The sequence below is a fragment of the Protopterus annectens genome, chromosome 6.part0 (assembly GCF_019279795.1).
Source record: "Protopterus annectens isolate FY-2018-M chromosome 6.part0, PAN1.0, whole genome shotgun sequence".
NCBI lineage: Eukaryota > Metazoa > Chordata > Ceratodontiformes > Protopteridae > Protopterus > Protopterus annectens.
Genome location: NC_056737.1, coordinates 158,307,563 through 158,322,107, shown reverse-complemented (window position 1 = coordinate 158,322,107; position 14,545 = coordinate 158,307,563). Strand labels below are relative to the sequence as shown.

Sequence of the window (14,545 nt, the reverse complement as noted above, 5' to 3'; positions counted from 1 at the left end):
TTTCATACAGCCACCCACTACCTCTCAATCTCCTGGTACACTGGTACACAGTTTTTAACAAACAAAATCATTGCAAGAACAAAGTAAAATCATGGACTTGCTAGAAAAACCTCATTTATGTGGGACACAACAGAAATGCCAAGACATTCTCCAACCCCCACCATCCCTTAACACTAGAACTCTGGGCAAAAGCATAAAACCAGTTCATTATGTGGAGGATATGAAATCCATTTTTCTAGTAGCTTCAGCCCTCAACATTGTTCTGCATCATTTTGTGGAGCGGGGAACAGACAAAAAATAGGCAAACATTGTACAACTTTCTCCCAGTCCTATGCACCCCCCCCCCAACCTCTCATCCTATGCACCCCCCCCCAACCTCTCATCACAATAATTGTACTAGACAAATCCAAAATTGCAAAACAAATGTGTAACATCAAGGACAGTTACAAACATTGCTATGCCCCCCCCCAAGTCTCAGCAAAATAATTGTAGACAAAGTCAAACTAAAAAAAATGAGACAAGAGTAACTTTAGGTATTTATGAACTAATAAACATGCTAGAACAGATTTTGCAGTAGCATGCATTGCGCAAACCAACATTTTTGATGAGGAACAGATCGAAAATACCAGGCAAACATCTAATTGTGCAACATTGTCAAAGCCCCAATACCTCTACTAACCTCTCAGTTTAACAGTTCCAGACCAAGACAAAAGTAACTGCAGAGCAAAGATGTAACATTGGGGATAGTTTAAAACATTTGTGATAAACAGTACAGTGTTTGCACTAGCATGTATGAAGATATTAGTACATTCTGCAGAATTCTCACAGCCCCCCTCCCCATGTCTCAGCACAATTCTGGATAAATGAAAACAAAATAAGTAGACAAAAAGTGTAACATTACTAATATACTTATATTCTGTGACCCCAATTTTAAGAAAAACCAAAAATACCAGGCAAACGTTTGAACATTGTGCAAAATTCTCACAGCCTTTAACCACACTCCCAACCTCTCAGTGCTAATTATGGACAAAGCAAAAAATTATCATAGAACAAAGTCGTTCCAAGAGTAGTTATAAACATTGCATGTATACACAACACTAGCAGAACAGGGTTTGCATCAGTATACATTAAAACATCTGTACATTCTACAACATTCACAGACACTAACCCCTCCTCCCAATATTAGGGATTTTAACAATGTACTTATGAACTAAAAGATGCTAGAACAGGTTTTGCAGTAGCATACATTGCATGACCAACATTTTTGTGGAGGAACAGACCAAAGATATCAGCCAGACATCTAATTGTGCAACATTCTCACAGCCCCTATCCCTCTACTAACCTCCACTTAATTCCTGACAAAGCCAAAAATAACTGCAGAGCAAAATTGTAAAGTCAGGGATCATTTCTAGCATTACTGTGATACACTTAGATAACAGAATAGTGTTTGCATTGGCATGCATTAAAACAGTAGATTTTGCAGAATTTTTACTTACCTCTACCCCCCTCCCCTATTTCTCAGCACAATTCTGGATGATGTCTTTTTATTTTGGTTTTACGACAAAGATGTAACATTACCAATGTACTTATACATTGCATGACCGCTAACCCCCCTCCCAACCTCTCAGCACAATAATTCTGGACAGTGCAAAAAGTTATAAAACAAAGGCCTAGCATCAGGAATAGTGTAGACATTGATGGTATACACAAAACAATGCCAGCAGAACAGAGTATGCATCATTATACATTGAAACGACTTCTGTACATTCTGCAACATTCTCAGCCACTATCCGCCCACTACCAATCTTTCAGCACAATGGTACACAAAACAAAAATAAATTAATGAACATTCTTGTGCAAGACTTTAAAGACTTGATCTGAACATCATTTCTGACAAGCCTCCCCTCCTCAGTCTCCTAGCAGAAGAATTCTGGGCAAAAGTAAAATAAAACCGTTACAACCACAGCTCCCCCCACCCTCCCAGTCCTCCTAGCACAAGAACTCTGCACAATAAAGTAATATAGACATCATTCCCCCAAGTTTCCTCACCCCCACCACAAAAATAAAGTTAAAAAAAAAAAAATTAAAAAACTTACCTTTTATGCAGATGATAGAAGGCTGCTACTAATCCTCTGCTCCTGCGTCATTACTGTAGACTGACCTGTTGCTTGCTTCCCTTCCACACAAACTAGACTGGTTCAGTCCTTTTGAATTTCCCTTAATAGGGCAGTTTTTTCAGATCTTTTAGTAATTGCCCTTACAAGGGCAGTTGAAAAGTCCTTGGCCACTTGCCCCACGATTGCTCCTGGAAAGCTTGAATCCGCCAACCATCTTCCATCCTCATGCCAGTAGTCCAAAGCCACAAACTGCAGCCATCAAAATCCAAAGTAAATTCCTCTCTTGAAATACAAGAAAAGAGGTAATAACCACAAAAAAGCCAGAGTGAACTAGTGGTCTACCAAAAAGAGCCTTGTATCACAACACCTTAAAACCAGTGATAAAGTCCAAACAACAAAGAGTTCACCACATAAAACACAGATTTATTAAAAAGGCCAAGCACTTTTGTCCTTCTTGCATAGAACTTCTTCAGAACAAACAAATCCATTCAATTAAAGTTTAAATACTATTAAAACATCATGTGACCAAGTGCCAATTAATTTACAGGGCACACCTATAAAACCAATGTTAGTTTCAATGAAACAATATGTATTTAAAATATAATTTCTTGAACAGAACATTAATAATAACTCACAATAGGAATTCTTCAAAATATTTACAACAATTTTTTAATCAAAATAGTACTATAATACCTACAAGCTAAATACCTTTACAAAAATTTACTAGAAAATCTGGAACAATTAAATAATTATAACTCCTTTGTTTTGCTCTTAAGAATGGGAAAAATAGAAAGATTGTTATTAATACCTAATCGTGGTGTGACATTTAATCGTAGTTGCCATTGTAACTCACAAATTTCAATGTCAAGCTCCCACCACCCTCCTCTAGGATTCCTAGGAACAATATCTAAAATACTGAATTTAAATCCTTTAAACCCCTGCCAAGTCACACTATGCTTATACAGGGCATTGTTTGGATTTTTGATGCCATTACATAGACAGGCTCATAAATTCTCTTCCTTAGTTGTCTTTCTGTTTTTCCAACATAAACATTGTCCACATTCTGTACAAACTGCAGTATAAACTATGCCCTTAGTACCACAATTACCATTTCTTAACTAAATTGTAAAGGGTAGTAGAAATGGTGGAGCTTCTAATATATTATATAAGGGCACTGTTTACACATGCCACAACAAATAGTACCCTTAAACTTGTAGGTAGCAATATTAGAGGGTGTTCAAAAAGAAATTAAAAAATTTTGCCCATCTTAAAACAAATTTGGGGGTATCACCTATTATAATCTATAGGCCTGGGTTACCTTTAAAAAATATCCAGTTCCTTGTAATAATGTCTTTGCAACCAGTATCAAAAGGTACAACCATACTATTAATAAGTGTTTTAATTTCAGTCTGTTGCTTGCCTATTGATGAACATGGTGTATCTTTATCACCTAAACGGGGTCTATATTTTAAGTCCCACCCTTGTGTAACTTCTTCAGTGATCCTAAAAATCAAATCACGTGGGTAACCCCTTTACAAAATCATCCTTACTATGTTATTCACCTCTGACTTCAAAATTTGGAAAAATGTACTAAGCTTGTGGGCATTATAATATATTATTGTAATAATAAAGTCAGTGAATGCAGTGACTGTTATCGCTGTAAGGAAGACTTTTTGTGACAATGTTTTTATTTGTACAGTTACAATAGCTTTTTATTGATACCCTTCTTTATCACTGTTGCAGCATTCTTTACACTTGGGATTCCAAAAGCTTTACACCCCCCCCCCGACATTATACCTCAGGCATATGCTCCCAGCACATGCTTAGGGCATAAATGTGATACATGTTCACTCAGTCCTCAGAACTTCTTTGCCACTAGTCCGAACACCATATTTGAATTTTGGTCTGTACGTCCTTCACTGAGCTGGTTCCTATAGACTCTTACAGATAAGTGCCCTGTTGTAGTTCCATTTTTTATTTTCACCCCCTTTCTACTTGTGTTCATGTCATCCAGGAAGGAGAAATGTGAGTATGGGAGGCAGATTCCCCATAAAGGCAGATATGATATGTGCCTTTTCTTTTTATGTGCCACACATGACATACCAAGTGTGCTGTCAGGCTTGTGTTGCTAAGACTCTCCTCTGCAGCCATTTGTCTTCCCTATCCATTTATTTGGAGAATCACTGCTTAAAGCTGTTGAACCAAGGTATCATGACCGAATCTGCCAGCACTGAGGTTCAGCCGCCTCATAATAAAAAAACATGTACTGATTCTGCTGCTGTCCACCCTTCACCAGATGTCTCTCTTGGGTTGGATGACAATTCTAAGAACCATCCGGTGCCAATGCCAGTTCCCTTTACCATGACCCAGTCAGTGGCCATCATGCAGCCTCTTGCATGTCCTCTGAGGCTGTGCATTCTTTTGGCACATATGTTGTGGATGAACCATGGATGACTATATTTGAAGGGCCTAGGGGGATTTCCCAAGTCTTAGTTAGACAAGAGGTGCCTAGTACCCTTATTGAGTCTAGACAGGGCTCTGAACCTCCTAGATTGGTCAAGGCTGATGTTACTTTAAAATAGAAACAAAAAAACAAGTATACAGAACTGTTTAAAATCTTACAAGGTGATGCAGGGTCTTAAACAAATCATCGTTTCTCCTGTGCCTACATTTTAGAGGAATTACCCTTCTAAATCGTCTTTAGTTCGGAGGTGGCAAGACACTCCTCTAGAGGTAGGAATGGAGAGTTTATAAGCATGGTTTCTCTGATAAACCCACTCAGACTTCAAAGAGTCAAAAGTCCCCACTTCCTGATAAATCTGCCTCTCTCTGACATTCAGCCTTCTCTCCCCATTGGCCAGGTTCCGCTGTCTCTCAGGCTGTCCCTTTCTGTTCCTGTTTGGCAACAGATTGCTAAAGATTCTTGGGTTATTATCCAACACATTCATTTCATGATTTAGAAGTCCATATCACCCCTTCTTTTAGGCCTTCTTCAGGCACCTCCTGGCCAACTTCCTCATTTCCTGTTGGTCCTATGGATCTGATGGATCAGGGCACCGTTAACAAGCTGCTTCCTGTAGTCTAGGGGTTGATTCCATCAACCACCATTTGTTTACTGCATGATTTTGAATAAGTCACGTAAACAGTGCTCTAAAGGATTTTGGAACAACTGGCTAGGTTTTCAATGGTCTGCTGGGCTGCATACATGGTAACTATCTATGATTTCTAAACAGGCAGTGCTGTTAGAAAGTGATTTCTATAACCTGTATGCACTGGTGGTTCACTTTCCAAACTTTTACGATGGGAGAAGGTTGACCAGCCAGCAGTATTTACAGAGCTGACTAGCATAAACAGAACTTAATTTTGCCTGTACAGGTAAAACTCCTGTGAGGAAGATCCAGCAGTACATGTGTGAAGTTGGATGAGACAGCCAAAAAATGGGTAATATTATTCATAAGCAGATCTCACCTTGACATATGGTAACATGGACTTTGACAGCCTCTTTTGTGTATGTATTGGCAGCAAATCTGAGTGGGAAGGAGCAGCCAGTGAAAGAGGATGTCACGTCAATGCAATAACCCAACAAGTCGAAGTCAGCCATGTTACTGGCTCATGAAAGAACTGTTGAAGTTAGTCTGAGAAAAGTTTCAGCGACCTATGCTCAGTTTTATTATTGAAGCCAATGCATGCTACTAAGAATTCCACAAAACGTTGTTCTTCCTGAACTTGGGCCGTGGGGATTCAGGTTTACTGGTGGGGTCGATTTTAAAAAGCTGTTAAAAATATCAAGGGTACGTAGGTTTTATAAAAGAGTGAGATACCTAAATATTTTTTATTTTTGCATTCAAAGTTCATTACTAAGGAACTTGTGTAAGTGATACCTGTCTAAAATAACACTTAGTGAAGAAGTTTTTGCCTAAGTTTTTGGTAATAAGGCTTTTGGGTTGATTCTGAGTGGTGAAGTGAATAATACAGTTACATATTTTTAAATAGTACAGTCATATGCAGATGTTATTGGAATACCTAGTGTTGTCTAGTGTTATTTTTGCATTTCAAGTGATTAACTTGATGTGGTGTACAGTTTGGAAAGGCAAACATTGTAGTCTAATGGTCAAGGCTAGAAATATTCTAAGTGCTGTAGTTCTGTTAACCCATGACTGGACTAACAAACAAATAATATCCAAGATGCTAACTGACAGATATTGACATTTTATTGATTGGGTGCCTTTTTATTGGTTAAACTGATGAGAAGCTGTGCTGCTCTCCACATAAAGCCAGTCACAGCTAATAACTGACGTTCAATGTGGGGGATGTTTTTTGATTCTAGTAGTAAGGGTAATCTCACCCTCTTGCTACGAGCGGCAGAGAACAAAAGGGTGTATAGAGATTTTGAAAAGGCATGCATTGCATCATTGTCATGTCATCTGCCCCTGATTTTGTCTTCTATTTTTGCCCTGTCCCTCATGAAATGTTTGATTTTACCAGTAAATCAATGAATATTACAGACAGTGATGCCAGAAATGAGATGTTCATAACTTACCGTGCAGAAAATAAATGTTGATGGTATCCCACAATTCCATTTGGGTGGGGTGGGATTACATAATTATATATGCAAATTTTATATTAATCAGTGTCCTCATTTTTGATCAGTTGTACCTACTTTTCATGTGCTTTTGTCCAGATTTTTGATGTTTTCAGGTTGAGAGGTATGCATCCGAACGTTCCCACCACACCAGACCAGATAAGGATTGGGGGTTTTATTCAAGATAGTTTTTGGTTCCCAAGAAAACTCAGGACCTCAACCCAGTCTTGGATCTAAGTCTTCTCAACACATTAGTTTGTAATACCTAATTCAAAATGGTTATGATGCAGTCAGTCTTACACTGTCTGAGGGAGAGTGATTTGATCTGCTTAATAGGTCTCCGTTATGCCTGCCTTCACATAAAGATTGCAAAGGAATCAAGGAATCTCTTACATGTCTGAATAGGAGTCCATCATTATCAGTTTGGCGTCCTGCCATGTGGTAGCACCACAGCTCCCAGGGTGTTTGCCAAATTTGTGGCCGTCATAGCAGCCCACCAATAACTCTGGGGATTCAGGATTTTTCCATACCTGGATGACTGGCTTCTTGCTGCCCCCTTAATGGATTCCCTGACTGAAACCAGGAATTACTTGCTAAAGTTTTGCATGCTCCTGCAGATATCAATCAGTCTTCAGAAGTCAAATCTGATAGCCTTCTAGACTGTCAAGTTCATAGGTTGCAACTTGGATACTGTTTCGTCCATAATTTCATTTTTGCTGGAAAGAGTCCAGTTTCTGAGAGCAGCAGTAAAGTCTGTTCTTCTCAGCCCTGCCCCTTCTGCTGGTCTGGTCTTAAAAGAGCTGGACTTCATGACCTTCTCTATTTTGATGATTCTGTTTGCATGCTTTTACGTGAAAATTTTGCAATGTTTTTTACAAGCTCAGTAGTGCCAGCATCAACACTGTGTGGCCAAGACCATAATTATTACAGAATTGTGAGGATCCCATACGAGGTGGTGGCTCAAGTCACTTCTGATATCCACGTGGAAATAGTTTGTGACACCAATCACAGACGCAATAGTAACCATGGATGCATCCTCCTTGGGGTGTGGTGGGGGACTATTACTTCACTGTCAAGGTGCAGCTAGCAGCAATCTCTAATTTTCAATTTGGATTTGAAGATCATCTGCTCACTTCACATAAGTTATGCAAAGCATGTCTCAAAGTCATTTTTCTACTCAGGCCTATTATTAAAGATCCGCCTTAGGATCTGAATCTAGTACTGAAGCTCTAACTAGATTCCTGTTCAGTTTAGCTTCTACTTCTCAGCTGAAATTCCTTCTTGAAAATCATTGTGTTTAGTAGCCATCACATCAGCTAGGAGGATCTCAGAGCTACAAGCTTTATTTTCTTCCTCATCTTACATTATTTTCCACAAAGATAGACCTTCTCTCAGGACAAATCCTTCCATTGTTCTCTAGGTAGCTAATGAATCAAGTTTGTTCCAACCACTGCATTTACCAGTGCTCTTTTCAAATTACTGTAACAGAGGGAAATACATTTTGCATACCCTAGATGTTCATAGGAGGTTATGTTTCTACCTTCTTATAACCAAAGTATTGTGGAAAAATGCTCAACTTTTCATTTCCTTTGCTCCTAACAAAATAGGGGCAAAAGTATCTAAAGTTTCCCCTCTTTAGATGGTTGTCAGATTGTTTTACATTTATTTATACCAATTAGAAAAAGCCTTTGTCAGGTAAACCTGAGTCACAGTCCACTAGAGCCATGGCTACGTCACAGCCTTCTTTAGGTTTTCTTCAGTTAATGATGTATGTGATGCTGTTAGCTAGTCTTACATGCATACCTTTATTGGCCATTACAATTTGGACTGCTTCTGCAGAGCCTGAGCTTCTTTTGACTCTGTTGTTCTTAAAGGATTCCTATTTTGAGGCCACCCAGAGAATTTTGTAGCTAGGGAATCTGACTCACATCGGATCAGGTGGACTGAATGAATAGGATATAGAAAGTTATGTACTTACCATAACAGCAGATTCTTTTACTCGTATCTGACATCTGTGACAATCCTTGCACCATCCCCATCCTTCTCTTCTCAGACCTGAAGGATTGTTTGGTTCCAGTCAGTATCTCACAGCTAGTTCTTAGGCGACAGCCAAAATTTGAGGTAAATCAAGAAAGAGATGCATTATGGGAGGGAAAGTGCTTAAGGGACTGTGGGCTAGAGTACTGATGTTGCCAGATTGGATCCGTTAAGTGGGTCAGGGGACCCATATGTCATATCGGATGGACATGTATAAAAGGATCTGTCATTATGGTAAATACATAACTTTTCTTTTAATTCAATTTTTTTATAGAATTACAAATTAGAAATATACAGTGCAGACATGTGTGGCTTTGCCTGTTTTACTGAACTTTGGAATATGCATGGTACAGATGTAATGCCTGCCTTTCTTGTGTTTTGCTGTGGCAGCCTGATAAAACAGTTTCTTCTATTCAGTATTCTAGGTGATGAAGTAGTAGGAATCTGGTCTCGGCACAATGAGAAGGCAGATATAAACTGTGCCAGTGTCTCCCACTCAGGAATCAATATTATCACAGGGGATGACTTCGGGATGGTGAAGCTTTTCGATTTCCCTTGCCCTGAAAAATTTGTAAGTATATTTATATTTAAGTTTTAGAATGTTCCTTAAATGTTATTACTAGCCATTTTTACTGTGACCAGAGAATATATTTTGTATTTCAGGAAGACTTTGTTTAACTGTTCAGTAACATGTGTACTGTAAGGTAACTTTTAAGCAAGCAGAAAAATCCTGAAAATTCATGTGAATGCAACTTCATCTAATCTCTTACCTTATTACTTGAGCTAAGACTAAGTTTATGACTAGCACAAAATCATTCTTCTTTTGTGCAGTCATTGTAATAGGAGGATACCTTAGTATATTTAATTAAGTTAAAACTGAGTTTGTGATAGATGGTTTCACTTGCCATTCATAGAAGATGACCAGACTGGTACTGGATGTATTTTAAATCCTAGAGCTACCAACCAGGCTCCACAGTGATATCGGGCGGATAGGGGCTACAGTCATTGGATCAGGTCCACTGCCTTAAATAGGTCTGCTGGCCTCACCACTATTCCCCTAGTAGGTTAAAGTAAAAAAGGAAAAGTGCACAGTAGTCTGAACCAGTAACCAATTTAACACATGCAGCATAGCCTCAAGCGTATAAATGTTGTTTTGGGTATGGGCTTTCAACCTCCACACCCAAACTAGGACTACAAACTGTCCACTTACAGTGCAGAGTCTTTGACCTAATACCCCACAGTGTCATCCAGTGCCAACCTACAGTGCTAGATAATACACTCTTCTCAGATAACAATGCATAGTAATAAAAAAATTGTAAATACCAGGTTCAAGATTTTATAACAGGATACATAAAACTTTAGTTAAACAATAAAGAAGGCAAAACACTGTTGTTATACATTAAATACACAGAGAGCACATCAATACAAAAAGAATATAAAAATAATGTCTAGTTGTACAAAAAATATTTAAAGAACAATTTGATCTACAACTAAATAAATATGCTAGCTGTCTCTTACGGAAGAAGCATGTGCCATATCTAAGTTATTAAAATTATATAAAGCAGAATTTAAACAACAAACCTTCATTGACATGGTTACCGGTATTTCCTGAGCAAGAATAACTAGCTGACTGTGTTTTCAGCTGTTGATATGTACAACTCTGCTCATCATTTTTTGCATCAGGTTATTTTGACAGTTAGCCTAGAAGATTATGTCTCTGAACTGCTAGTGGGCAGCTTCCTGTAATCAGGGGTACACTGTTTGATTCCTTCCACCGCTATTTTCTTCCTCTTTGACTGAGCAGGCCATTTGACCAGGCATTACTCTTGGGTCAAACTTGAAAAGGAACATATGTCTGTGGTGAGCTTACCTGGTTAACAAATGTATAAAATAAAAACAAACACAGTTTACAATAGAAAAAGACTAACTAAACAGTAAACATTTTCTGCAGTCAAAGATTTCATGTACAATGGAAAAGTTTCTCATGTGAATGCTATCACCTGCTTCCTTTGACTAGTCTTGAAATTGTATTCTAACATAGGAAAAGCAATAGGTTACCTCTTTTCATTTACCACTTCTGGATTACTAAAGACACTGCTTGGAATTGTTCCTTCTTAAACTCATTTTCTCTCACTTTTTTTATTTTTGTCAAACTTTGGGCTGGAATGAAGCAGTTAATTAAACAAGTGCAGAATACATGATTTGTCCAAGTCAGAGTCTTTCCTTCATTCAGCCAGTAGTCTTTCTTTTAATTTTGTAAAATTCGTACATTAGCTTAATGGAAGCTGTATATTTACACATAAGCTTCATAAACTTCACAGAAATTACATGGCTTTCCTTATTCCACTTAACTGACCAATTCATTCCTCCAGCATGGCAATAGCCCTCCAGTCCAATAACTCCCTAGTAGAGAAGAGAGGCAGGTGTTAGGGCATGAGATAGTCTCCAAATTCTGTGGACTGTCCTGTCCCCACCTCCTCAGTAGCCTGCGGGCTCTGCTATAGCTTCCTTGGGAGGTGCGTGCATATATCTGTATGTGTGCAATTTCCAAGTCAACAAGCACACTGCTTGCAGCAAAGCTATGCTCGCTCTATATCCGTGCAGGTGTCAGTAGTGCATCAAGCCAAGCTTGGATGGGCTAATTGGTGTTAACTAGTCACTGTTGTTCTCCACCTCCTGGTCCCCCCCAGCACCTGTGCCACTAATCAAATAGAGGTCACCTTGGATGCAATTGGGGCTTTATCCCTCTTTGCCACTGGGCCAAATTGAGGAGAAGAAAGTATTACTACTTTTTGGACATTGAATAAAATGCATAACATCCTTCTCAGATTTATCAGCAGCTGTATAATTTATATTTAGCCGTATCTTGGTTGTTCTGCTTAAATATGATGTCACAAACTAAAATCAGAATCAAATTAGGTAAACTGTTCTGCAGTATCCATGTTAAATTTGACACCATATTCAGTCAGGCTGACTTATGAGAATCTCTTCCCTTGAGGAGACAAAGCAGATGTTAAGTTACAGGCTATTTTTTTCAATGTGCTTGAATTAGTTAACAATGCAAATTTTCTTGCTGAGCTAAAAAAAAAGTTATCACTGTCCAAAAAAATTATATACTACATAACAAGCTGGCTTAAATGTAGGGAATGTGTTAAACTACAGGGAAAATGCAGTGAAAGCATTATGCCACAAATGGTTTACTATATAGATTCACAGGTTCATAAGTAAGTACTAGGGAATTGGTCTGCAGACCATTAGAAGTGTAGCCAAAAAAAAAAACTCTGTTCAAAATTTCTGTCTAGCCTCTCTCCTGATAACTAAGCTTTTTGAGTCCACTGATCTTTTTAGTTGTGATATGTTAGATAAATACATGCCAAATGTTAGATTTTATTCAGTAATGGATTTAATAAGATATAAGTAAAGGAAAATTAAAACTTCTTTGGATCTAGTGGAGAAGCCTTTGGAAATTAAATGGGCCAGATAAAAGGCTTCCAGAACTACTGTGGAGACATGATGAAGAAGGTTTAATTCTGAGCCTGTATCTCTGTAATTTGTGTATATCAGATAAAACTGAGGATAATAAAAACATGTTTGTTATGTAAACAGACTTCCTTAAAGTTGGGAAATTAATGTCTTGCCAAAATGATGATTTCTGTTTTGTGGGTCTAATCAACAAAACTGCATCATGGACAACAACGACTATTATACAAATAAACATAAACAAGATTCATTTCATGCCATACAATGGAGGTCGGTTGCATTCTGTTGCTATATCAATTTTAACTGGATCCCAAGAACGAACGAGATGTAAGAATCCTGGTGGACTGTAAACTAATCTTCCAGGATATTATGAGTAACATATACAGCAAAAGCTGTAGAACAGTAGACAATGCATCTCAAACTGTGATACTGAATCTTTACTATGTCCTAGTCAGATCGCAGTTAGAGTATGGGAGCTCATTTTGGGCACCTCTTTCAAATAAGTTCAAAAATAAAATAAAATACAAATATTTGTAATGTATAAGACTGAAACTTTGAGGGATTTGAATTACCACCAAAGACTGCATAAGATGGATTTGTTTTCTCATAGTGATTAATACATTTGAGGCCAAAATTCTTATTTTTTTAAGGCTTGGCTTTGTTTCACAGATAAAACCTTGACCATGTTTGAGTTGCAGGTCAGACACTGGAGGAGTGAAACAGGGTAGAAGGAAAATGAGCATCCATGTTCAGCTCACCCATCCTGAGAGAGGGAGTGATGGTTCTAGTTACCAGTTGAAGTCTATAACTAGTGAATGAAGGCTGACTCCAGTGATGCAGCACAGACTGGAGGATGGGCTCGGTTTACTAAGCTGCTGATAGTAGCCCTCATTAGTACATGCGTGTGTGTGTGTGTGTGTGTGTGTGTGTGTGTGTGTGTGTGTGTGTGTGTGTGTGTGTGTGTGTGTGTGTGTGTCAGTGAAAGGGCACAGTTATCCTCCATGGTGATGCTGGTGTTTACATCATTCCCTGGAATGGGGATTGTACATAAAGGGAAAAACCCAGGCCATCCATATTAATGAATGCCTTAGGGAAGTCAGCAGGCTAGAAGAGAGACAGGAAAGATTAGTCCAGAAAGGCTGTTCAATTCTAAAGTAGGCTACTTGAGACCTTTACGATGCCTATTGGTAAATATTGTGATTATTAATGTTTCTTTTTCATTTGGTACAATGGTACTCAAATTCCATCCTTTCCTACATCTGTGATATGATTCTGAAAAGTTTGCTGTACATAGGGCTAGAGCAAACAGACACATTTTAGCTTAAGTATGATAATGGGTCTGCTGAGCTGTAACCTGTTTCATAGCATGTAACCACCAGCCTAGCCTTTATTCAGTAATGTATGCATGTAACAAACACTAAACACCACCTGTTGTGGTACGCGCACACACACACCAGATTATTTTATGTACTATACACACATGCACACACACACACACACACACACACACACACACACACACAGGTTAACTGTTATTCAGCTTGTTTCTGCTACACCTCTGGTAATTTACATTATCTGTAGCTTCTGTTCACCTATTTTTCTGGTACATATAAAGATTAAAAAGTAGAATATGGACCACTTTAATAATAATAATAAAAATAGTACTTCTTAGCTGGATTTTTCTTTCACCTTCTAAATTCTTGGTGCAACAATCCATCAGGTCCCACTGATGTTTATCTCTTAGAAAAACTTGAAATAGTAGAGAAAAAATATTTGTAGATTTAGAAAAAATAAATGAAATAGTGCAGTTTGGGGTCACACAGGAATAACTCTTGAGGCCTTTTTTATCAGAGTGGATGTGAAATGAAATATATAACTTTTAAGTTGGAAATCTGAATCTTAGCTTATTGTAAAATAGGCTTAAGTTTTCCTTGTAACTGAAAATGTAATGGAGGTTTATATTTCTGTGTGCTAAGTTAAAAGACTTGACCATATCTTTCTTCTTTTGCAGGCAAAACACAAGAGGTTTTTGGGGCATTCAGCCCATGTGACCAACATCCGGTTTACCAGTGGAGACCGGTATGTGGTGAGTGCTGGAGGGGATGACTGCAGGTAAGAAAAGGAAAAAAAGCTAGATGAAAGGATAGTTGGTTGACCTGTATGAATATTCTATTTGCTAGGCCAAGATAATGTTGTTTGCAGCAGGTGTTTCATATTGAACTTCATTGAAGAATGGAAGATGTATCACATTATTTGCTTAGAACCATGAATAGAATGACCAGTATGCTGCTGAGGTTTGGAAATTTCACACATTTTCTTAAGATATCAT

General features: G+C 38.2%; 1 protein-coding gene across 1 annotated transcript in view; it reads left to right on the top strand.

Annotated features, from left to right (window-relative positions):
* The window catches only part of LOC122803780 (echinoderm microtubule-associated protein-like 5), a 3,919,718-nt gene extending 3,905,386 nt beyond the window's left edge, over nt 1–14,332 (top strand). Inside the window, exons 42-43 of the mRNA XM_044073467.1 lie at nt 9,154–9,307; nt 14,228–14,332. Of these exons, the coding sequence (XP_043929402.1) occupies nt 9,154–9,307; nt 14,228–14,332 (259 nt within the window). The remainder of the gene's footprint in view (nt 1–9,153; nt 9,308–14,227) is intronic.
* Nucleotides 14,333–14,545: the final 213 nt, after the last annotated feature.